This window comes from Geospiza fortis, unplaced genomic scaffold, assembly GCF_000277835.1.
Source record: "Geospiza fortis unplaced genomic scaffold, GeoFor_1.0 scaffold264, whole genome shotgun sequence".
NCBI classification, from domain to species: Eukaryota; Metazoa; Chordata; class Aves; order Passeriformes; family Thraupidae; genus Geospiza; species Geospiza fortis.
Window position 1 is genome coordinate 3,142,833 of NW_005054332.1, and position 24,993 is coordinate 3,167,825.

The 24,993-nt window shown below is 37.1% G+C and overlaps 1 protein-coding gene across 1 annotated transcript in view; it reads left to right on the forward strand.

Annotated features, from left to right (window-relative positions):
• EYS (eyes shut homolog) overlaps window positions 1-24,993 on the forward strand; it is a 702,047-nt gene that overhangs the window by 662,925 nt on the left and 14,129 nt on the right. The window contains 4 exon segments of the mRNA XM_031057597.1: window positions 3,227-3,393; window positions 3,588-3,732; window positions 10,153-10,327; window positions 17,577-17,749. Of these exon segments, the coding sequence (XP_030913457.1) occupies window positions 3,227-3,393; window positions 3,588-3,732; window positions 10,153-10,327; window positions 17,577-17,749 (660 nt within the window).

A 24,993-nucleotide genomic window follows, 5' to 3' on the forward strand; every position in this document is an offset into this window, starting at 1 on the left:
CACAAAGAAATCATTAGAACATTCTTTTCAACAACAAGAATGAACCACCACATTCAGGCATGTTTCTGAAGCCTTGGGAACTGAATTTCAAGCACCTGTTTGAAACATTTCCAATTGTAGGAAATGTAACCGAACAAAAAGCATACCAATTAATTCATTGTCTTTATGCAGGATGGAGAAAATGCAAATACAAAATGTAGAACACCAATGGTATGAAAAAATCCGATTCTTTTTTGTTACAATAATCAAAGTAGAACTCAAAAAAAATTTGCTTAAGTATAAGATACATTGCACTAAAATTTGTCTCAAAAAGGCCTGCCCTCAGGGTGCACCCTGTACTGTCAGAAGTCATTGTGGAATGTAGGTCTTGGAATCATATTTGGCTGAACCGATTTTTTTAAAAAAGTTTTACTGGTGTCATTTTTATTAATGAGAATACTAGCATTCTGGGCTTGCTATGCAGTTGCCAGGCAGAAACCTGGCTTTTTATTACTTTGCATATCATTTGTGTGTGTGAGCACTGTGGTACAGCAGTCAGGTGTTTCTGCATCCCCGTGTCAAACAACGGGTGGGCAGCAGCACACCTGCCAAGGGCAAGGCTCAAGAAACACAGAACAATGAGGTGATGGTAAAATGCTGTTGATAATTTGTGATTTTCTCCTTAGTTTAAATGGTTGGGGAGACTGAGGGGAGACCAACATTTTAACAACAAAAGCAGCTTCTTACCAAGTCAATGTCACTTATTTCACAAAGAAGATGCTCTTGTTTTAAAAATTTACTGAGTGTTGAGCAGTAGCACTCTCAACAAAAGAAACATGAGGGTTTTCCCAGCCAGTGATCTTCCAGTAAGGAAGCACTTTTTAATACTTAATTTGAATTTTCCCCTTTCTCCATTTCATTCCATTTCTTGTAGTTAACATTCTCTTGCAGCGCCCTACCTGATTCCCCTCCAATGTTGTCTCTGCCCAAACCACAGGCATCAATTTCATAGCTGACCTCTTGTGAGTTACTATAAAATTCTGTCCCAGTACATAGCTAAAGTTAAAAGCTGTCTCATTTATTAACAAACAATTAACAAGCTATTAACATTATTTTATTCTACCCCAGCCCTGACAGACTTCAAGGCCAGGGATAAGACCTTGAGCAACTCGATCCAGTCAATGGTATCCCTGCCCATGGCAGTCAGTGCTGGGACAAGATAATCTTTAGGGTCCCTTCCAACCTCTCAACAGTCTATGATTCTATGATTATCTTCACTATCAAGTCAATTTCGTAGAGTATTGACGCTGCTACATTGCATGTCTTTAATATACTTTAATTCTGAAAAAGCATTTTAAAAAATCAGAAAACCTTTTAAATAAGTTTGTCTTTAATGTGCTTCCCTTAGTTTTGCTGGTCAAATGACGTAAGTGCATTGTAGACACTGCTGAAAACAGAAACTTTAGTAAAGGTTTTAAAATAAGAATTGTTACTTTCAGTTTGGAAGTCCTTCACTGGTAATGTGCCAGTGTAACTGAAAGCAATGGGATTTCATTCAGTTTATGAATAAATCATGAACAAATCATTGTAATAAAAAATGAATAGTGTTTGTGTTCCATACAACTGAATGTAGCTGCACACTTTCTACAGAGAGAGTGGATTTATATTCTTTGGAATAAGGATTTTCTTTTCTTTTTTCTATAAATTCCTATTGCATCAGAATAGTAACTCTATAGAAAAAACAAACTTCTGTATAAAAAAAGCACAGTACACCCCAGATTCATTTCCAGGATATGAGATAAGGGGAATGTGGCAGTTTTGGCTGTGAAGCAGCTGTGTGCAGAGCTTCAGTGGGAGGACAATATAAGTAGCATTGTTTCCTGGGGAAAAGACTACTTTAATTTCCCATGCATTTGAGACAGGGGCATCAAAGCACACATTTTAAATGAGGGCCACCATGTGACACTGGAGGAACAAATAGGGAGACCTTCCCTGAAACAAATACCTTATGAAAACAGAAGAAAATATAAAATAAAATACCATGTATGGGCATGAAATTGAACACTGAACTGCTTGAATTCACAGGAGAGTTGTAAAAAGAAACTGATGGCTTTGAATTTCAATTTGGGTCATCCTAAGGCACACGTGAGAACATTCTTTGCTTTCACCATTGTTTGTATCCTGGTTTTTTTGCCATAAACTAAGAAAGGTTGGGGTTGATTAAAAAAAAAAAACAAGTTGATCAGGTTTTCTCTAAACAATGGTGGTTCCTCCCTTGCCTGCATGAGGAGAGACACTGAATGCTCTTTAAAGATGACAGTGTAAAAATGTGTTTATTTTGCATGACCAGGTCCAGAAATTGAACTCTTATTCGTGGGCTTTATGTGAGACTTAAAATCCTTCAAATGACATTTTACACTGTAGTTACTAAAAGCACAAACAACACTTATAGGATGCAGGCCTTAATGTAAAGAAATTAAATTATTTACTGCAAACTGGAAAATCAATCAGTTCTAACCTGAAAGTTAAGAAGGCTTAAAGAATTAAAGCACTTGGCTGACCGAGGAAATTCCATCAATGAACATCCTAGAGCTGCCTTAATCAGGGGCAAGTGCAATAAAATCTCCAGGTGTGTTGAGTCAAAGGCAGCTGAAGGAGCTTGATAGAAGCTGCCAAAGCTTCTTCAGAGCCATGTCCCTGTTACTCCCCTTGCCTCAGAGCAGCAGGTAGGTGTTCTCTGGTTTTGAGGCTCTTGAAGTACCTGTAATGAAAGCTGAAAGCATCCTGGAACAGGACTAAGTCAGGGCTTATTCTCGCCTGCAACTTGAAATTTCAACTTTTGTTTGTTTGTTTTTTGGTTTTTTGGGGTTTTTTTAGATTTTGGACAAAGTTGAAAATTTATTTATGTTCTGGGGGTAAGGAACGGCAATGACTGCTAAATCAACCAGGGTTGAAGGGTTGACAGGTTTTGTGGATATCACTCACTTAACTGTAGTATGAAAAAAATCTTCTGTCAAAAAACCTATAAATGTTTAAAATCTCTGCAGTTTCTATTTTAAATACAAAGGAATACTGGAAATGGTATTACAAGTTAAACAGAGAATATTAGAAATATATAGTAATCTCATAAGCTTTCTGGCTAATATTTTGCTAAACTGCTAATTTTTCAGTGGATTTGGAGTATATTTTACACACTGATGTTCACTAAATCCTGGAATAAGTAGTTATCCTTCTTTTGTTTTTTCAGGTCTGAATGGAGATGATTTCTTGGAGTTAGGTCTCCGTAATGGGAGAGTGGTATATAGCTACAATCTAGGTTCTGGCACAGCAACAATCACTAGCAAACCACTTGATCTGACACTCAATATTCATGTCATCCATCTTGGCAGAAATCTCCAGAAAGGCTGGCTGAAGGTAAAAAAGAAGGATATCCTTAAGATAGCCTTTAGATGAAAGTGTTTGCTGTGTTTTTTCAGATTTTACATGGAAAATTTAATTTATTTCTTTTTTTGTGCCTCCCCATAAAGCTGGGAGGATTTTCTTCACTAGGAGTTCCTAAATAAAGGCAAATCCCTTTTTTGTAATAATTGTTAATGTTTCCTTGAAAGGTGGATGACCAGAAGAATAAAACTGTCACTTCTCCTGGAAGGCTGGTTGGACTCAATGTCTTCAGTCAGTTTTACTTAGGAGGCTATCGTGAGTATACTCCAGAGCTCCTACCAAAGGGACCCAGATTTAAGAATGGCTTTCAAGGTAAAAATTGCACCATTTTCAATTCCTTTTATTACATGCATCAGATTGTGTATCTTTCTTTCATAGGCAACTGAAACAATCTCTGTCTTCTCAGGAAACAAACAAGAATCTCCTTGGCTGAATTTCCTGTGGCTTTTTCATTATTTCACTCTGATAACTAAGAAACTAGAATAACTAAGATGATGCAAAAAGAGGCATTGCTAAATAGTTTTAATATTTTCCATTTCTACTAAAATGGAAGTTTTCCATTGTAATGTTTGCCATGTAACCTCTTTTTATGTGTCCCTGTTCTACAGCATCGCTTCAAAATGACTTCCTTTCTCTGAAGTAGTTTAGATTCTGCTTCGTGTGACTGGCAGTGCTAGTTTGGGTAATAGATTTCACACTGAAAACTTCTTTCTGAAAGAAATCAGATTTTATTTTTCCTGGCATTATGACCTAGGTTTCAAGGCCGGACTTAACTAATTCCTTTTGCAAATATTTATCAAGCAGATAATAATTTTTACCTCAAAACTGATATTGAAGCTTTTTTAATCTGTTTTCAACTCTTACTAAATCAGTAATGAAGCAAAGGATTTGTTCATAACATTTATTTTTGTTCTTTACTTCCAAAGAAACAATGCTCTTAATATTTACAAGGTAAAATTTCAATTAATTTTAAGCACTGGAAAGCCTTTCAAATGAAAAGAAAACATTTTGCAATAGTAAAACAGAGTTTGAATTCTCAGTTATGAAACTGAGGATATGTTATGAAATTTAAGAATAGCAATAAAACTCACTTTAATGTACTAAAACACTGCATTTCCATTAAGCCCATGTACCTGCTTTAATTCCAGCCATTACTTCACTTTTTTTCTTACACTGAAATTTCCTCAAATTCAATTTCATATTGCATAGTCAACTTCTCAGAATGTCATATGAATTAACATCTCATCTGTCTGTCTTTTCAGGAAGCATGGGTTGTATAGTTATGCCTTTCATAGCATCTAAGCAGCTTGCAAATTGGCCTATCATAAAACATAATGTCTGTGTGACTGTTTCAGAGGGTCAATATCTGTGAAGTACTTTTGGCATTTTTATAGACATGCTAATGTTTGGGGTGACTAACAGGAATCTCTAGTGCTTTACTTAAGCACAAATATTTTGAATTTTCCAGATTCCTCATGTTACAAATGTATTGTAAGGACCAAATTTCTACAAATTCCGTATTTTCAATAATTTTTTAGAAACCACAAAGTTCATGTACTGTTAGTTACCATACTATTTATTGATTTTTTTCATGCTCTTTAAAAAGGAGTATTACTGCAAAATTTTGGAAACATGTAGCACATAAACAGTTTTCTCTTTGTACCTAGCATTTAGAGTATTGAGACTATTATTTTTGCTAATTAATTCCATGCTCCTGTTCCCAGAAGCAGCTTGTCTCTGTTCTCCAGAGCATAGTGACTTTCAAGGAATCTACACTTTCCTATGATCAGTTTCCTCCAATGTTTTCGTACATAGTCAGTATCTCATTTGTTCTTCTAGCTCAGAAATCTCCCCAGTTCCAGTTCTCAGGATCTTCAGGATAAAAAATAAACCTCCATAGATTTTCTTCCAGAGTGGGAACTGCAATACCACTATGAGAGAAGAAAATTTTGAACTATTTTACTTCAGCCAAATGCAGCTGTAGGGATCTCACAGAAACTCTGGAAGTGCCAGCCAAGATAAATTTATCTAGGACGTAGTTCAGTAAACCACTCAGAATTTTGAACCCTGCTGTTGGCTCCTTTTAAAGACATGATTTATTAAAACCATTTTGCTTCTCTAATACCAGAGTGTTCCTCTCCTTTTGTAAGAAATCACTGCTGGATGAAGAAACATTGAGACCAGCCTTACTGCTGCAGACTAAATGTCCCCAGTGTCAGTGTGCAATAATTTAGGATTTTTACTCTGTACAACTACAGTTTCAGACCATTTCTTCCCTGACCTGCATGCCTTTAGCACTTGTTCAAGACATTTCCACAAAAGAGGAGGAAACTGAACACAAATGTTTTTAATAAATTGTTGTTTAATAATCAAAAGTTGTGGAATTTTTAATTTGGGAAATCAGCACCTAGAGATTCTTTTAAAAGGCTGAAGGATGTTGATGGTACTGTAAGCATCTGAAATTTGCAAAATTTCATTCAGTTCCTATGAGAAGCTGAAAACTGGTAAAGGTAGAGCTCGGATGAAGCAGCCAAGTTCATGTGGACTTTGAGGCTCTTTGCACTTTATCTGAATTTGAGGTTCCTTGGAGGCTTACTGGAGCTTTTTGTAAATGGGATTGTTTACTTTAGCATTCAGCTTTTTTTCCATTTCCTATAACAGTGTAACTAAGGGACCTTGAGAGTTTTCTGAGTACACTGCAGATGCTCTAAAAAGTCAAATGTGAGTTTTAGGTAGCTGAAAGTCTTGTGGCCAAAGAGACTCAACCTGATCATTAATGGACAATCTGAAAAGGGAGTGTGAAACCAACTGACTCATGTTCAAAGGTCTGCGCAACTCAGCACTGTGACTTACCTACACAAAATGAGACAGAAAATTATTTGGGAAAAGCTAGAAGTTACAGCTGAATTTCCAGCCCTTCCATCTCTGAAAGAGGCAGAGAGAAATCTGGTGTCAGGGACAAAAGAGGGAGAATTCTGATGTTTCATGCTCTGTGCTACCATGACTGCAGGATTCAGTCTCTAGCCATCAATACAACTGATGGAGAGGCAGGGCTTGCATCTAGAAATAAGTGAGGAGCAGAGAAAGAGAAGCAACTAATTGTTCCTGCAGTCCTGCTCCTAAGCAGGATGAAGCATGGCTATAGAAGTAATCTGTTGTTTGACAGCAAATATTATTAAAATGAGTAAATAGGCTAAAGAAACTATTACCACAAAGCTGAACTGTTGAAGAACCTCTTTCATGCTGAAAGAGCCATCTCTTCACATAAATTATTTTGTAAAGTAAATAAAATTGCAGGTACTGCAGTGACTTTTTAAAAATAGATGAAACCCAGAACACAGTTGAGTTCCAAACAGATACAAATATAGCCTTTCAGTCAAAGTTTAAGCTCATAATAAGCTAGAATACCTAATAAGACTGCCAAGGTTAAGACTACTTATCTTTATGTTCCTGTACCACTGATGTCACAGAAGGAAAGTGAGTTCTGAACTGGCTTTTAGTCAGTGCTGTATAATTCATACAGGTACCTCTGGGTGTTTGGGTCGCAGCTCTGAGAAGGCCTAAGTAGTCACTGTCAGGGCCATTCTTTAGACCAGCACTCACAAACAGCAAGGAAAGACAGGGCAAAAGAAAAGCATTTAAGGATAGGTAGGATTTAAGAAATCTGTAAATTCAGTACTACATTCAGACACAAAATATTTATCAGTGTATCTATTTGTCAGTTCTCTTGCTGCACTTTTAGTACATATTGAAAATGCCTGCTTTGTGTACTTTTTAGTCAATTTAGCACCAAGTGCTTACAAGTGGGCGAGGGATCCTAGCAAGAAGTTACAGAAAAAATTCTTTGTGCGATAAGGATATATCAGAAAAAACAAACAAAAAGTAAAGCTGAGCAGTGAAGTAATATATTTTATGGTAATCCCTCAAGTTTACTTAATCCATTGTTAGTGGCTCTTTAGTGTTTTATGAGCTCTGCTTGACTGGGGTGAAAGCTATAAAATAAATTGATGCTAAAAAGGTCAATAATATAAAGGCCTAGGTGTGGTCTAAGAAGCCACAATTCAAAAAAATGCAAAAAAAGGGTAGTATAGCATCTGTGAGTCTACAGTCTTGGTGTCTGATTTCTGTTTACTTGCATAAAACTGGTGTTCAGAATCATGCCAAGTTTAACTCACAAAGTTGGGAACTTCGAGTTCCTTTTGCAAACTTGGCTGTGTCAGGAAACCTTTCCATTATTCACAATAGTTGGCAGCCTCTCATTAAAAGGGGCCCTGAACTGGCAGAGCTAAGGAAATTCAGGTCAGAAACAAGGCACATTCATCAGCTGATCCCTCTGCAGAAGGTTCTGTAGCGCTTGCTACAACAGGCTCAAATTGCTGCTCTGACTCAATAAATAAAAGATTCAGTTTAACTTAGCTGGGCCAAAACACTCTTGTACCTATTGCATGCTTTGTTTACCAGTGCTCAAGAACTGTTCCTAACCTAGATGGCGCAGTTAAACTGTGGTTGGTACACTCAAACTAGTCATCAACACAAATGCCAGTTTATTTTCCATGATGACCTGAAAGTCCTTGGGGACTCAGTGTGCTTTCCATTGTTTACGCAGAGCTCTGTGCTGCTTTTTCTTAGCACCCCAGCGAGAGCCAGGAGAACAGAACATGCTTTATCTGCTACTGATAAAGAGATGAAACATTAGTTAGGATTTACCAAGCATAAGGTGGCCTAAAAAAACAGCCCTGTAAAAAGCAAAGAGGCAATAATACAAAGATTTCAAATAATCATCAAACTAGGTTATTTTTAAATTACTTATTAAGAGTTTATGTATTAACAGTTATGTGTCAATATAGACAGAGCTACAAAATGTGTGAAATATGGAAATAGCCTAAGAAAGCTACTTTCACTATCATGAAACTGTGGTTAAAATAGTTATCTTGCTTGTAGATATTACTTATATTTTGTTTAAAAAAATTATGTAACTATAAAAAATCACATTGTATATTCATTGGGTCTTTCAGATACAAGTCTGTTTCTTTTGTGATTTCAGTGAATCATGCAAAAACTCATGTTAAGTGATGCTTCTAAAATCAGTGTAATGATTACTTGCCATCTCCATATCATAACCTTTCCCTGATTGTAATATTAAGCAGAGAGCCTCTGATATGCACTGCTGAATTCCAACTCTTCTTCTGATTTCAGGCACTGTAGAAATTCACTACTTCTCAACTAAATTTTATAAATTACGTTTAGAAAGCTCTGGGCATTTTCAAATACATTTATGTAATACTTTCACTAATGTGGTTTAAAACCTGATTTTTAGTTTGAAATTGTATCAATATTTATGTATAGATCTGGATGACATTTCAAAAATGTTTAAGGCTACCTTTGAATGTGACTATACATCACTTGGATGCTGGGGTACATTTTGAAAGGTCATTTAGGATTTGATAAAAAAAAATATTACATTATATAATTATACGGCATCATCTTCAGTTTTGCAGTATAGAAATAAGCACATGGAGCCATAAACACGATCCAGAAATACTGGTGACTTCAGCCTGACCCATAAGGCTGACTATCCTGTGATGCCACCAGGAAGAGCAAAGTGTCTCCAAAGGGGCAGTCCCTGGAAAACTCACAGGCTAGGCAGGAGCTGCTGGGAAGGAGCAAGTAGGAAGCACCTCTGCTTCACTTGGAAGCTTTAGCTCCTCCTTTCACTTGGAATACCAATGGATTATGACATTAAAAGAAAATCAGAGCATAGATCCAGGCGGTGGCACTCAGTCATCTTTACAAAACATCTTTACAAATAAATTATTACAATATTCCCTGACAAATATTTATGACAATTATTGTTTTCCTAAACAATTCTTTAGTGTGTTCAGGGACTTAGAATAATCTTTGGATCATCTCCCAGTGGCAGTCTGCATGCAGCTGTACTCTTCTGGAAAGTAATAAAAGTTTGATAATAAAATTGTGACCATGCCAGGTCATATGGCCACAGGACTGAGCAACAGGCCCAGAAGTGTTTACCTTACTAGTATATGTTAATTTTTAAAATTATTTTCTGAGAGTAAGGGCCTGAAGAAGCAGTCTACCTCGACCTAAAAATGTCATGTGTGACATGATCTGCATGTAGCAAGGACTGAAGCATTCACTTGAGAAGGGAAGAATTTGAGTCATTACCTGAAGGAGTCCTTTTCAGCCTATGGAAATTCAAGTCCACATTCATAACTTGCATTATATTATTTGATGCCATTTGGATTCTATTGTATTTTATATTAAGTAGATTTCTTGCTGTCCTTCTCTTTTTTTTTTGGGGGGGGGTGGTGTTGGGGCTTTGGTTGGCTGTCTTTTTGGTGGTTTATATTTTTTGGGGATTTGTGACTGTTTTTATCTGATATAGAAACATTTCTGTAAGAGCATGAGTAAACTCAAATTTTGTGTAAACACAAAATTGCACCTAGTCACTGACTTTATATACTGTCTATTCTTTAAGAAAATATTTCTTTTGTTTTACCCACCATTAAATGAGGGACTTCTGATCATCCACTCATTTGCCTGAACAGAAAGCATCTGGCCTACCTTTATCTCCTGTAGATGGTATGGTTGCCCATTCACTGAAGATATTCTGGAGGAGCCCACCTCACTGAGGGTTGACACTGTCCTATCGTTTGGTTTGTTTTGCCTTTTGCTATCTCTTTTAAAGTTAATCTCTTTCTTTCTACTTTCGAGGTTGCATTTTTGATGTTCAAGTTCGCACCAGCCTTAATAAAGGGTTTAAATCACCAGGAACTCCAGAAGGACACCCCAATTCTGGGCGCAGTGTTGGACAATGTAAAGATTCCCCATGCAGTTTAATAAAATGCAGAAATGGTGGCAAGTGCATAGAAAGTGGCTCTACTGTTTAGTAAGTAAATAAATATGTGTATATTTATATATATGTTTTTAGGCAAAGCATAGACTGTCCCTAGACTAATAACTGTGGTAATTTATTGTGTTCATAACAGAATGAGGAAGGAAGGAAGGAAGGAAGGAAGGAAGGAAGGAAGGAAGGAAGGAAGGAAGGAAGGAAGGAAGGAAGGAAGGAAGGAAGCAAGGAAGGAAGGAAGGAAGGAAGGAAGGAGTGAGGGGAGCTGAGCATCACTGCCATGGTGCCTCAGGGACTCGTGAGTCCACTGTGTGTAAGGGGCAAGCACTTAAACTCTGTATCAACACATTTTTAGGCAAAGCATAGACTGTCCCTAGACTAATAACTGTGGTAATTTATTGTGTTCATAACAGAATGAGGAAGGAAGGAAGGAAGGAAGGAAGGAAGGAAGGAAGGAAGCTGATGAAAGTTCATTCAGTTGGACAAACACATTAATATTAAAAAAATAATGTTAGGACCATTTCTGGGGAATATTTTTAAGAAATTCCATGGGCTGGTTCTGCTCCGCTAAGTCACTGGCATCCAGACTTACTGGGAAATGCATGGGAAGAATTAGATGTGTGACCTTTTTTTAAAATTAAGTGAACAGCTGGAATAGCATAGAAAAAGTAATAAAGAGGAGAGCTTGACTGTGTTAATGTCCAAATGTGACTGATGGGGCAAAAATAGGTGATGTGTGTTTCCTGGGAATTACTATTTTCCATTAAAAAACCCTTTGTGGAATAAACCACTGACTGTCCAATATTAGAAAGTTCTGAGCCAGTTTAAATCTATAGGAGCTCCAAACATTGTTCAAAGTCTGTCAGTTCATCTCTAAGCTGCTCATCTGGCTTATCTACGGGATGAGAGGGGGTAGCCAGGAGAAGGTGACCAAAAGATGAGTCTCTGGTCTTTCATGCCTTGTCTCTCAGTGTAGATGGAGCTGAATGCCCAGGCTGTATGCACAGAGGGAGGAAGCTCATTTGCAGTTCCAAATTGCTGTTGAGTGTCAACACTTCCATTGTAATAAATTTTGTTTTCACTTTGTAACGCAGCTGTAAAACCTTTGCTGATGAGGATTTATTTTAAAAGTATCTGCCAAGATTAATTATGCTTGCTTCCACTTATGTGCTTTCACATGTGCTCATTTATTTCCACATATTTGCATACATATTTTAAAAAGGGAAAAGTGCTGATTTAAAACTTGTTGAGATACTGACTGGAAACATTGCAGACAGCAAGACAGATTTGAATGAGAAAAAAGGCTTTGCACTGTGGAGCCTCTGTATGATGCTTCTTAAAACAACAAAAACCTGTCCTTCTGTATGCTATGAAGAAAAACATTTGCATATCTGTCAAACCAAAAACAATCTACTAACTCTGTATTGGAGAGAGAATTGTATGGTAATTGGTTTTGCTGCCTGTGACACAAATCTTCACCTGTAAGAAAATTTGTACAAAAAACCTGCTTCTAAACCTAGTAAACTGTACTCATATTTGGAAAACTGACCCCAAGATTAGCACACAGATTGCTACCCATTCCCCTTATAAGTGTATTTATATTCTCCTAAATACAGTAATGAGGGAAATGCTTTAAAAATATACTTTGTTTTCTGATTGTTGCACTGCTGCATGTCACAGCTGTTGCGCTTTGCAGGATCCTCCCAGAGCTGTTAAACCCTTGACATTTGATCTTTCTGAGGAGCAAGAAAGGATAATGGTCATCTTTCCCTTTATGAGCATATTAGAGGAAATACAAAACCAAAATTGCAAGACAAAAAAAGCATAAATGTGGGTTGAAATGTCCCACTGCCATCCACCCACCTAAATCCTTGCTTCAGCAATTTACTCAGCTGTGCTAAGTCACCTTCATGTCCATAAGGTGAACCACCACCAGCAGCATCTAGAGCACATTTGGAAAGCAGGTGGCAGGCTAGAATGGCAGCTGGAGACAGGAAAACATAGTAAGCTTGGTATTATAGGCAAAATTCTTTTTTATCATTACAGTTTGTCTTCCAGATTAGTTTAGGGATTATTCTAAAATTTCTGGGGCACTGGGGGAAGGGGGGAGGAAGGATGGAAGGAGGGTGTAATTTGGTTTTTCTGGTGGTTTGTTTGTTTGTTTGCATTTAATTTATAGTGACCTACTACTGAATTCTATTCCTGTCCCCATATCTCAGGACAGCAAGGTCTTCACACACCAGGTATATGTGCATGCATGTACCAGTAATGGCCACCTTGTCCTCTCACAGAAAAAGTGAAGCATTGCCAAAGAGACATGGATGTAGCTTACATATAATTTCTGTCAAAGTGCAGTAGCTGCCAATATTGTCTCAATATATTTTCTCAGAGGGAACTTCTTTCTATTTTCGAATCATCCATGTTCGTTTGAAGAGCAGAGTCCTTGAGGGAACTGGGTTTGTGTTCAAATATTTTCTCTGTTGAAATGAGATCTCTCCAGAGGTTTTGGTTGCTGTTTTGAGCTATTTTTATGTCTTGTTTTTACCACCCTGCCAGAAAGTGTGCAGTGCTGTTAAGCTGTAGATTCAGTTGCTATAGGGATAATGCTTTGATTTAAATAGAAACAGAAATATGCAGCATTAATCTTTACATTCTGGCCAGCAACAAAGCACAACTGCTATGTTTTAAAAAAACATAGGGAATTACTTGAATGATAAAATGAAGAATATAATTTTCAAGGGACAATAATATCCCCTATTATTTTATTTGTGATGCAAAATTATGGAAAATAGAAAATGTCATGAAACAAGATTGTCTGCTAGGTGTTATGGCTACTTCTTGTTGGTGAAGTAAGACAAAAGTGTATCTTGTGTGCTATTTGAACAGAACATCAGACAAATGAAGAGTATTCAGTCTGCTAAATGTGAGCATGCAGTGTCACTTTAGACACCCCTGGGTATATGTTTGGCCATTAGCTGTGGCTTCAGAAGAATTTGGGACTTGAACAAGTTTTCTGTCAACAGCCACTCAGTTTTCAGAAATTAAATTATACCCCATATGTGTGGGGTGGCCCACAAAAGGAGCTTCTGTAGTCTTATTATTTGGCCAGATTCAATTAAAACAAATTTGCAGTGCAAGGACAAAATCAATATGGAACACAAGGACATAACTTTCATACTCTGTAAGGAAAAAGACATTTCTCTGTTTAATAATCATGGTTTAAAACAATACAAGGTTCTGTTTTGGGGGGTGAATTTGCTATCTAAAATTTTTCATCCAACTGTCCTTATTTAATAGGAGACTTTTGCAGCATTCCATGGTTCTCTTTGTTTAAATACAGCTGATTCTCTTCCAATCTTGTTTTCTTCAGGCTCCATCCTTACCTTCCAGCCTGAAGATAGACTGTTTTTTCTTAATGCTCTGGTTTTCCACTGTGTGAATTTGAAACCACTCTTATTTAGAAATTTCCTTCCTTGCTCGGAATCTTTCCACTACAAAACAAATTCAAGAACTGTATCAAGAAATCTCCAGTGGATTGGGCAGCTTGATGGGGCTAATACATGCCAATATGGATTTCAGATGTCCTACGTTATCTGAGATACTTAAATGATGTTGAGATATGTTTAAAAAACACTTCTTCAGTTCCTCCTGAAGATGTGTTTGGAGGTCACACAAGATACCCTAGGGACTTTCAGATGTCACTAAACATCTGCCTAATCTCAGCTGGTCTCACTAATTTGATTAATTAATCTTCTGATCTCCACTGAGTATATGCCCAGCTTGCACATAGAATCCTAAATTCAGGTGTTAGAATATGCAAACCTGAACACCTCATTTTCTGCTATAAGGTTACTTGTTTGTTTTGATACCACATTTGTATAGCCTTGGGAAATTCCATATTTGTTAGCATTGAGAACGACATTTTAAATGAAATATTTTCCATATTTAATGGAAGAATGGTTTTTGTTTCATTTCAGATCTAAGTAATCATTTCAATTCTTCACAAATCCTTTAGGATCTTTAGTTATTTCACTATAAAGCTCAAGAAAGTTTGATCAGGATTTTGTGTAATAACACACAGACACACTTCTTACATATTTTATGTGTAAGATTACTTTTCATTATTTTTTTTTTATTCTTGCCTGAATTTTGATAAAAAATTTTGGGTTTTGGTTCATGATCAACAGTGACATACAGTTGTCATCCTTGCTTATGTAGAAACTGTGTTATTTGTTTGAGACCTAATTTTAGCTTTGGTGAGGAACTTTGAACCTGAATAAACCATTCTATGAATACTGCATGACACTTTTAAGCATTTTACAAGAAGCAAAAAAGAAAATGCCATTAAATTAAATCATCCTTGAGCTTCCTAAATACAAATATTTCAGAACTTGAAGTGGTATTTGAATTTCCAAAATTTAAAGTGAGTTTGTTTTGCTTCCTGAACTGGCTGACTTTGTCCTGTACTTACTCTGAAATGCATTCCATTAAGATTCCTTGGCAAAACCAGGTGATTCAAGATTATACAGTTTGTTTTGACACAAAATCATTGACATTTTGACACAAAATCAAAGTTGTATTTGAAAGCCTTTCTATCCTTTCCCACCTGAAAATATGCTTTAGAAAAGAAGAAAAAAGAAAAAAGACATTTTGACAGTTCCTCTTGAGATACTGGTATCCCTAGTATAGAAAAATTAATTTAATCCATGTTCTTCAAAAAGCCTGAAAATAGGAAATGATCTTGCATTGACATTGTCTCCTAAGACACATAAACTTAGAGTGTCTCCAGGTGAGCTAAATGTGTAGGATCCTATTTGAGTCAGTGGAGAGCCAGGCCTTTCCAGTTGTCTAAACATGGCATTCCAATGGCACAGCTCCTGGGATACTTTTCTGGTCTTCATAGGAGCAAGAAAAGGAGCACTCCAGAGAAACACAAGTCTTCTGCAGCTCTTCTGCTGGCTCACACATCTCTCAGACACACCACGGATCAGAAAGCAAATATCATTTGTCTGTGTTGAGGCAACTGAATGCAGGACTTTATCATTAGGGCCATGCATGTGCTGGTTCGCAGGATGGATAGTGCTCCAGATCCCGTGACTGTTCCTGCTCAGTCACCACTGATTGATTAGTAGCTGAGCTCAAGCAGTTACTTGAGGATCCCATTGCTTATACTTGAGCATTCTGTCAGATCTCTGTCAGAAACTTGTCTCCCTGGCCAACAGCTGCCTCTCTCATATACTTCTAGGGCAACTGGAAACCAGCTGGGCACCTGATGTATCATCAAATTAACTGCCTTCATCTCAGAGTGAATCTCATCTCTTATACCTAAAGAAATACAAGAAGCATCTGGATGATGCTCTTAGTCATACAATTTACTTTTAGGTAGTTCTGCAAGGAGCAGGGAGTTGGACTAAAAGATCCCTATGAGTCCCTTCCAGCTTGAGGTATTTTGTGATTCTAAATAGGTCTTTAAATCCCTGAGAGTCAAGTCACTAGTGCAAGCTATTGGGCTCTCCTGGTCTGGAAAAACAAGCAACCAAAATCAGGAAGACATAGAGAAAACTAGCCCAGCATGGCAGGCTGCATGATGGAAAATATTTAAAACATTTCCTCTTCCTTCATCTCTGTAAAGATTAGGAAATTTTGGATCTAACTTCTCAACAGCAGTCCAGCTTGCTTAGCTGTGTTAAATGGGCTTCATTTGGTGATAGATCATTACTACTGTAGGCCACCAAACAGGTTCAGCTCTGTGCAAATAATTTTAAATTAATTTTAAAATCTGACTTCTGTTAGGTCATAAGAGACAAGAATTGAAAGAAATTTAAAGACATAAGAAGAAATAAGCCAGGGAAAGGGGAAGAAGCCTCGTGTGCAATGCCCAGGAGCAGCAGCATCAGCTCCAGCAGCCTCCCTCATGGCACAAGGAAGGGGCACTGCTGTTTGCACTCAGGGAGTTAAATCACATCCCCTTCTCAGCAGCTTTCATGCATCAAAGCATAACATTTATAGCTGAGACAGAAAGCATTCTGATGCTGACTTTGATTAATTGAGGTGCTTTTGCTTTTGCAAGGTCCTGTCCTCTTTTCCCCTTCATTCAAATGTCTGTTTATCACTCTGATGAGTTTGTTGGCTGTGCTTTGTTTACATGTTGTCTGATCTGAAGGTTTGGTGAAACAGCAGTTTCACAAGCTCCTCATTATGTTTTATGCAGAAACAGTGGGCTGATTAATGGAGGATGTGCAACTCAGTTAGTGCAAAGAAAAATTCAAGAATTTGCACAAAACAAAAAATCAAACATGGACCAATCAAAACCCAATCAAAATATGAGTTTTCATTTTTAGCCTTGAGAGAGAAAACTTCCACTGAAAAAATCCATAAACGTTTTTATTCAGGGGAATAATTTTTTAATCACAAAGTGATCCAAAATACTAGAATAAAAATAGGTCTAATATATGTAATTTTAACTCTTTAGTAAGGAGGGCATTTTAAATACCAATGCTAAGTGTATTCTGTATTTAACAATTTCTATAGAATTCATACTAATTTTAAATTTATAGGTTAGTGTGACTTTTTTGGGTTTGTTCTGCAGCCTGGATGAAAGAAAGGCATAAAGTGTAGCAGACAATAACAAGTTCAATGATTCAGTCAGTTTAGAAAGTTTACTTTTGCTATAGATTTACAATCATAGATATATGAAACCCAGATTGCCAACTCTTTCATGGCCATACCCACTATCCTCTTTTTCGTCAAGTGCTTCAACAAACCTACATCTGATATGCCAGTTATAAGAATTTAGAAAATTACCAATGACTAAGTGAAAGGCAGTTGCTGACAGAGTCAAATTTTAGTAGCTAAAATTTTAGCTGTTAGCAATTCCTTTATGCCAGTTTTATTTTTATGACTGTATTTTGCTGCTTACCTTTCCCTTTTAATGCCCACTTTAACTCCTCCTGGGTTATGAAGCCAGGGCCTTTTGGAATTATTTGTAGAGCAAAACAAACATATGAAAGCTACAAGCCTTTTTTTTTTTAATAAGATGCTAATATTGTAATGTTACTACTCAAAATAAAATATTTCCTATTATGTATATTTTTCTTTTATAATAAAATTAACATATCAAATAGTTAAATGAGGATCTTGGTTACTACCCTTTTCTTGTTAACCATTTTGAATCAGGTTATTGAATATAGGTATCCAAACTTAAAAATATCTTGATTAGATTGCTACTGACATGTTGATTTCTTTTGATGATACTGTTGCATTCTTTCCCTTCATTTACCCTCCGCAGCTGTGACTGCCTCACTGGATGGAAAGGTGCATTTTGCACAGAAACTGTGTCAGTGTGTGATCCTGAGCATGATCCTCCACATCTGTGTCAGCAAGGCAGTACCTGTGTGCCACTGCCTAGTGGCTACACGTGTCACTGTCCTCTTGGAACAACTGGTACCTACTGTGAACAAGGTATGTCAAATGCACAGTACATTGTACACACAGTTATGTGATGTAAAACCACAGCATTTTGCAATATATCAGTTAAATGTGACATAGAGACACAAAATACAAAATAGATTTAAGAAAGTGATGTTCCTTTCTGTTGGAAAAAGTATTTTAAAGCAATGAATTGTTAGATATTGTTTCCTTACTTTGCTTATTTAAATGCCATTTTTTCCTCCAATTTTTTCAAATCAATCAACCAAATTCACAAGCATGATTTGTCAGGCACCAGGGGGACAGGAAGCATTGCAGAGCAATGTTATAGTGCTTAGTTCAATTCCCAAGCTCATCGTAATGAAGTATGATGGGAAATACACTTGAGATCACAGTAGAGGGAAGCATCTGGGACCTTATCCAATTTCTACTGATCCTAATGGAGAGGTTCTTGTTGACTTCACAGTCTGTTGGGTAGGGATGCACTGATAATGATGACAAGAGACGCAAACATCACTGTAAAAATCCACAAGCGATTATTCTCCCTGGCTTTTTTTCAACATGCCACCCTCAAAATATGTCCTCAGTTTGCAGGGTTTGCATTTCTGACCCTCGTGTAAAGGAATCCTTTATCTGTTTTCTTCTCTGAGAGATTGTGCAAATATTCAACAATGGGGACACACAGGTGTTGCAAGCTCAGGGACTTTTCCTGAAAGTGCCCAAAGTGACTCTGTGTGTAAGGAAGTACAGTCCACACCCTCTATTCCACAGCTCTTAGATTCATGTTAATTTTGTACAAGCTTATGTTTTCCTGTTGAGACGCTTTCTGTAAAACTTGTGGAGAACTCCAGTTACTGTTACATAGCTGCCTTTCCAAACTGCCTGTCAAGGTCCAGCCCTCTTGTTGTGTGAGTTTGAAGTACAAAACTGACAAGCTGAACTGCATTTGACCTGATTTGCAGTCCTCCTCACCCTGTAGATGGATAGTTCTTAAATCCCATTACACGTGGAATTGGTAGGCTCAAATGAAAAAGAATATAGCTTCTGGAAAGTTACTGTTGAATTCCTTACTCCACGTAAGAACATACTTGCTTTATTGCCTCTGCTGTACCAGCTGTTCAAGGCTCTTTATATGAACTTTTCAATTTTGAATTCTCATTTCAAGTGAGGTTTTCAAAAGTAACGCCATCTGGATTCAGGACACTGATCATCAGGATATGTGCTATACACAAAGCAGGTAATTAATCAGGTAAACAGTCCTGTGTTCTGGTTCCAGAATACATTTGGGTCTTCTTATGATGGCCACATTACCAGTACAGAACTTATATTGGAGCAAGAGAAAATTGTATTTCTTACAGATTGTCTTTCTTGCAGTAATTCTCCACCTGATAAACACATTAGAGTGTTCCTCTCTGTTTTATTTAAAAGCTTTCCTTTTATGAATAGGTGCTGTGGATCCTGACCAAACTCTGTGCCCTGTATTTCACCTTACTCTGTGGCAGAATAATGAATTATCATGAGATTTTTCAAAGAGCAGTTTGCACTTTTAGTGGATGGCAAATTGCTAAAAAACAGCTGCCTATCAAGATTGAATATCTCATCTCTGGATTAATGGTGGTTATTGGAGCCAAAAGAAAAAGAGACAGAGAGCAATGAACAGCTCAAGGGACTGGGAGAAACAAAGGGTAATTAAAGGATGAAGACTAATGAATGTACCAGAAGGAAGGAAAAAAGTGTGAGAAGAAGACAAAAGAGATTTATGAGGCAAGAAAAGCATAGAGTAGAATTACAAAGGGTAAGAACAAACAGGGGTTTACCAGATAATAGCAACTGGTAAAGACAGCACAACAGTATGGATTGCACAGGAACAGGTCAGGTAAAGCAAGAAAATGGGGCAATAGGGGTAGAACCACAATAATAAACAAGAGCACTCTGAACACAACTATTAAGGGTACTCAGGCTAAATCATCAATAAATAAGCATTAACTTGTTTGGCAAACCCTAAAAATGTTTGAGGTTCTTTATTAACTATGTACATGAGAGAGGAGAGATGAAAGCATATGAGCATCAGATGAGGATGATGACCTCCTTCACTGTGATGGTCCTACGTAGAGCGTCAACTCAAGCCACCAAGGATGCAATGGCTGTCAGCACAGAGATAGGGTACATTATGGTTAAGCTTTAGATGTCAGAGCTCCACTAGCAAGTGTTCAGTGGTTGGAAAACTAAGTTAGAACAAGACTAAGCACAGGGAGAGAAAGTTCTGTTAAAGAACACAGTTTTCATGGCACTTACGGCCCAAGAGTCACAGGACTCACTTGAATATCTCACAGTGACCATTGCCAATAAGTAAATTGAGCAATACTCTCAGGGGGTTGCAGAAAGATCTGTATTATTTCATGTGTTTTAGAGGAAATAGAAGAAATAAACCCACTTGACAAAGAGAAGGTAGCAGTTTCAATTACTCTTAATTTCCTATTGGCTGTGCACAACAAATTCACATTCAGGAAGTAGTGCAGTGATATTTTGTAATCTGAAATGCTGAGAGAAAATGTTTCACTGTATATTTCAACCTGACAAAGCAAGTACCGGGACTTGCTTTTCTCAGAGAAAGATACTGACAGGTAGGAAGATGACTGTGAAATTTAAGACCAGTTTTGGGAAGGTAAGCATCCATAATGAGCACTAGGAAAGAAGGACAGGGCTGTAAACTAGATCAGAATGGGCCCAAGAAATAAAGCCTTGTCATACAAGGCAGACTAATACATTTGTTCAACAACTTAAAGCTCCACTTCTTGGGTGGAGCACTGTGTTTTCCAAACCCATTAACACTCATAAAACAAGAGTGTTAGGTTTAAAAAGGTAACACTGATGTAAACAAACAAAAATGTTATTAATTTATACCTCCAGAAACAAAAGTGATTTTAATGAAATGGGAAGGAAATAGAAGATTTATGGAGGAGTCTATTTTGCTTGGTGTTAACATTGCCATTTGGACTCAAACCACTTCCAAGACTCTTTGTGGCACATGAAGCAGCGAATCATGTTCCACTGGTTTGAAAAGGTCACAGCTGTGACAGCAACACAGCAGAGCCAGTCCAGCTCCTGAGGTGCATAAATGGCATCCAAACATTGCCATGTTCTGGCCCAGCATTAATTCTTAGTTAGCACTCCCATAACCACAAGGATTGGAAATATGGGGAAGTAGTTTTTCTAGGGTTTTTTTAAAAGTTGTTATGTTTTCCATGACACCAAAACATGATGTTAATAAAATCTTTGGGTCATTTGACTTAAAGTTTGCAACTAAAGCACCAGACAATTATAACTTTTCTTCTGATTAAGAAGATTCAGCCTGCAGCAGCATAATAATTTAGTTATTTCAAGAACACACAATATTCAAAACTAACAAATTTCCAGTAATTTGTCTGGGGAGTGTCCTGCATGGCTTTGCAGGCCAAATTCCAGCTTATTCCGTTTGTGCCAATGAATACCTTTGTAATTAGATCTCTCAAAGGGCTTCTGAAGAGGGAGAAGTCTCTAATAACCTTTTTTTTCAGTTCCCCTGCAAATGTATAGTAGACCTGTTGGTTTCACTGTGATTATTACTGTGAGAAACAGTGGCCAAGATCAAATGTCAAGGATGATTCTTCCTGAGAAAGAAGAAACAGTGTAAAACCCTTTTACAGCAGGTAGCTTAATTATACAGCACATTGTTACATATGTGAACACAATATCTTTTTTCACAAATAGTAATTATTAAGATATGCGAACATTAAAATTACAGGCATTATCCTTAATTACAGTCTGCATTTATATTTTAATCTCTGCTAAATTCTATTTTAGCAGCTTATTCCTCTCATAAGAACTGTGTGCCTGTGTGAGGCCAATAATCCTGTCTCCAGCAGTGGCCAGCAATGGAGGTTTAGAGAAAAAATTGACACAGCAACTACATGCAATATCTCCCTGAAGCACTCTTTTAGAATCTAAACATTTATTGCTTACCTTTTATTTCTTGCCATTTATCTTAATGGATTAAATCAAGTCTTTAATCTTGTCATAAGCAGCATCACCAAAGGCTATGAAAAACTTGAACAAAAATAAATTTTAAGTCAATAAAGTTCCTCTGACATTCCATTACACATTGAGATATATTTACATATAAGATAGAGTTTCTATAGGTCCTGAGTATATTTCCCAGATAATTTTGTAGAGGAATGAAGAAGACCTCCATTTTCAGATTAGTTAATTGTGAGATAACAGAGACTGATAACGTTCTTACTTAAGGGGACAGCAATGTAATATTTGAAAGATTCTATAGATGGCACTGTTGGAGTACACTTGCCAGTGGTGAAAATAAACAGGGTTTTCATCACAGTATTTCTATGAATTTTAAATTATTCAGCAGTTTTCTTTGGCAGGAATAGTTTGTGCCACATACGTTCATGAAATCTATTGTGATAATTTTTCTTGACTTCAAGGCATGATAACAGAATGCGACTGCCTTTTTCACAAAGAAACAAGTTAATAAACAGACTTCTTCAACTGTATATTAGTCTCTGAATTCCATAGCTGCTAATATTGCCTGCCAATGTACAACTCTTGAAGAACTGAAACAAAATGTAAAGAGTTTTCATTGTTCCATCCTTGGTTTAAAGAGATACTTGTCAAGCAATAAAGCCATTTCCTTGATGAACAAAGGGCGAGCAACTTCCTTGGGCCATGTTTATTCAGCTCAAGTCAATTTCCTACATATTATTTTGATGTCAAATTCCATTGTTCTGATATAAAAGTACAGCAAATTTTTGAAAATACCTGATAAACTAACAGAACAAAAACTTTTTACTTTTTAAATAATTTTTACTATAAGTATTTTTTTTTACTTTTGACACAATATAGAATGTTACTTGACTTATTTTGACTACTGTTGTAAGATAAATTAATTCACAGTAAGGTTTAGCTCAACTTGTACATGACAAGATGCCTTATATACAGAGTCATGTACACTTATGTTGGGTTTACCTGACAATGCAGTTGGACTTGCACAGTCTGTTTCATAGTTACCATTAGGACATTTTTGTTTCAATGTTTAACCACAAGGACAATTTGTTATTGAGTCACAGTGACTATTGTCACTATTGTCACTACTGTCTTTTAGTCATTTAAGCAATGCCAATCCCATCAAGCTTTGTTTCCAGTGACATCTTTTGAAAATTTGTGGCAACATGAGAAAATGTTCAAGTGGTAGCCACAACATTCATGTCACATAAGGATAAAACATGTTGTCTAAATTTTACCTGAAAAGCCATCTAAGTTTTCGGGTTTATCATTAACAGTCCAGTAAACTTAATATTCATGTCAGGCACAAGGGAAAATGCATTTGTAACATTTATCTGTATAATTTAAAATGCCTAGTAGAATAAAATGAGTTAGCTACTCAAATACATCATATATAAAGCCAAGTGGAAGTCACGTATGATAAAATTAAGGAGATGATAATACCCTCCACACCAAGTCAGCCATGTCATCATGGGATGTGGTGTTCCAATAAAAATTCAATCATCTACTTACCATTCCCTCCACTTACCCAACTGAGAAAGAACAAGATCCAGCCAGCTAACTAGCACTTAGCAGGATGACTCTGAAATTACTTAGACTTCCCCTATGAGCATGAATAATATGCTGGAAATGTGCTTGCCACCTTACTTCGTGAAAGTGTTCAGAGGTAGGTAGGTAGGTAGGTAGGTCGGTAATGGTGGGAACTAATTTTAAAGCAAAGCACCTAGACTTAAGTGTCTAAATGTGAGTTCAATATATAAGTTCCTATTATGAGTTTAAAGCTATGAGAGTGTTTCTCAGCCCACAGGGATGGGGCTGGTGTCGGGTCTCAAAGGCAGCTTTGTTGAGGAGCACCAGCAGGAGTTTCCTGTTGCATTGCTTCAGGAGCAGCTTAAAATACCCCATGATCCTGTGCTGAATTACACTGTAGCAGCATCAAGATCCACTTCATCTGGACCCTGACTCACAGACTGATTTGCAAACTGGACCTTAACACCTGCCTCATCACTGTGGAACTGATGTTTCACTTGCCCTAGCTCAGCTATCAGGTGTGGGGAGGCTTGATCAGGCTTTACCAAGTGAGAAAACAAGGCAGACATGGCTTTTTCTATATCTTTTGTTATTAGGTCCTCACTCCTTTGAGCAGTGACTCACATTTCCTTTCCCCTTCTTGTTGGAAGCTGGAACAGATTGCCCAGAGAGGCTGCAGGGTCTCTGTCACTGGAGATATTCAAGAACTGTCTGGACACAAACCCTGTGCCACGGGCTCTGGGATGACCCTGCTTGAGCAGGGAGGCTGGACCAGGTGACCCACTGTGGTCCCTTCCAATCATGCTGTGATTCTGTGTAGCATTATCAGATACTAGTGTTCAGATTAGAAAACAGAGCCATTAATCAGATACAGAGGTATTTGTGGAAATGCCTGTAGTAGTTACAATGCATCCCACGGTGCTAAGCATTCTGGTGAGTAATGCAATAGTTACACAGCAAAGTTCCTACAATTTAGCTTATAGGATCAGCAAAGGCATCCATTTACTTCATTTGTTTTAGCAAGGAGTTTCTCAGGAGTAAGCATATGTAACACAGGTGTTGTCTTGTGCAAGTTTAGCTGAGCTTCTTATTTTCTTATTTTAGGTGAAAAACAAAGTTTGCTGCCAAGAAAACATCATTAGAGTACCTCAGCCTCTGATGTGTTAGTTTTGTATATGCCTGCCATAAAAGAAAATTGAAAAGCTTAAATTGTCATATTCTTCATGTTAAAAGTTTTTCTGTTTATAGAAGCAATTTTGCAAAAATGAAATTTCATCCTGCTTACCTCTGTGCACTGTGGTAGAGTCAATGCATTTGGGTTTGGGATACGTGTGCATGTATGGGTTCTATGCGCCTGTCAAGCCAGATTTTTTCCATGCATATAATCAGTACCTGCAGGATCTACAGGCCATTTACAAGAAAATTATAAGTCATTCTAGTACTTCCTATAGTTACTCCTGCTGCATTGTGGCAAAATATGTTACTTTCTGACACTTGTAAGATACATTTATTGGGAATAAGCATACTTTTTATAGATAATGAAAATAAAATATTTGCATCTTAGAAGTTCCAGAATGAAGTATATTAAATAGAGTATTGTATTTGATATCTATAAATCAGGATAATACCTCCCTTACTAAAGAATTCTGACATCTGTTGCTGAAGCTGTGGGTCTTATTTTTTAATACTCT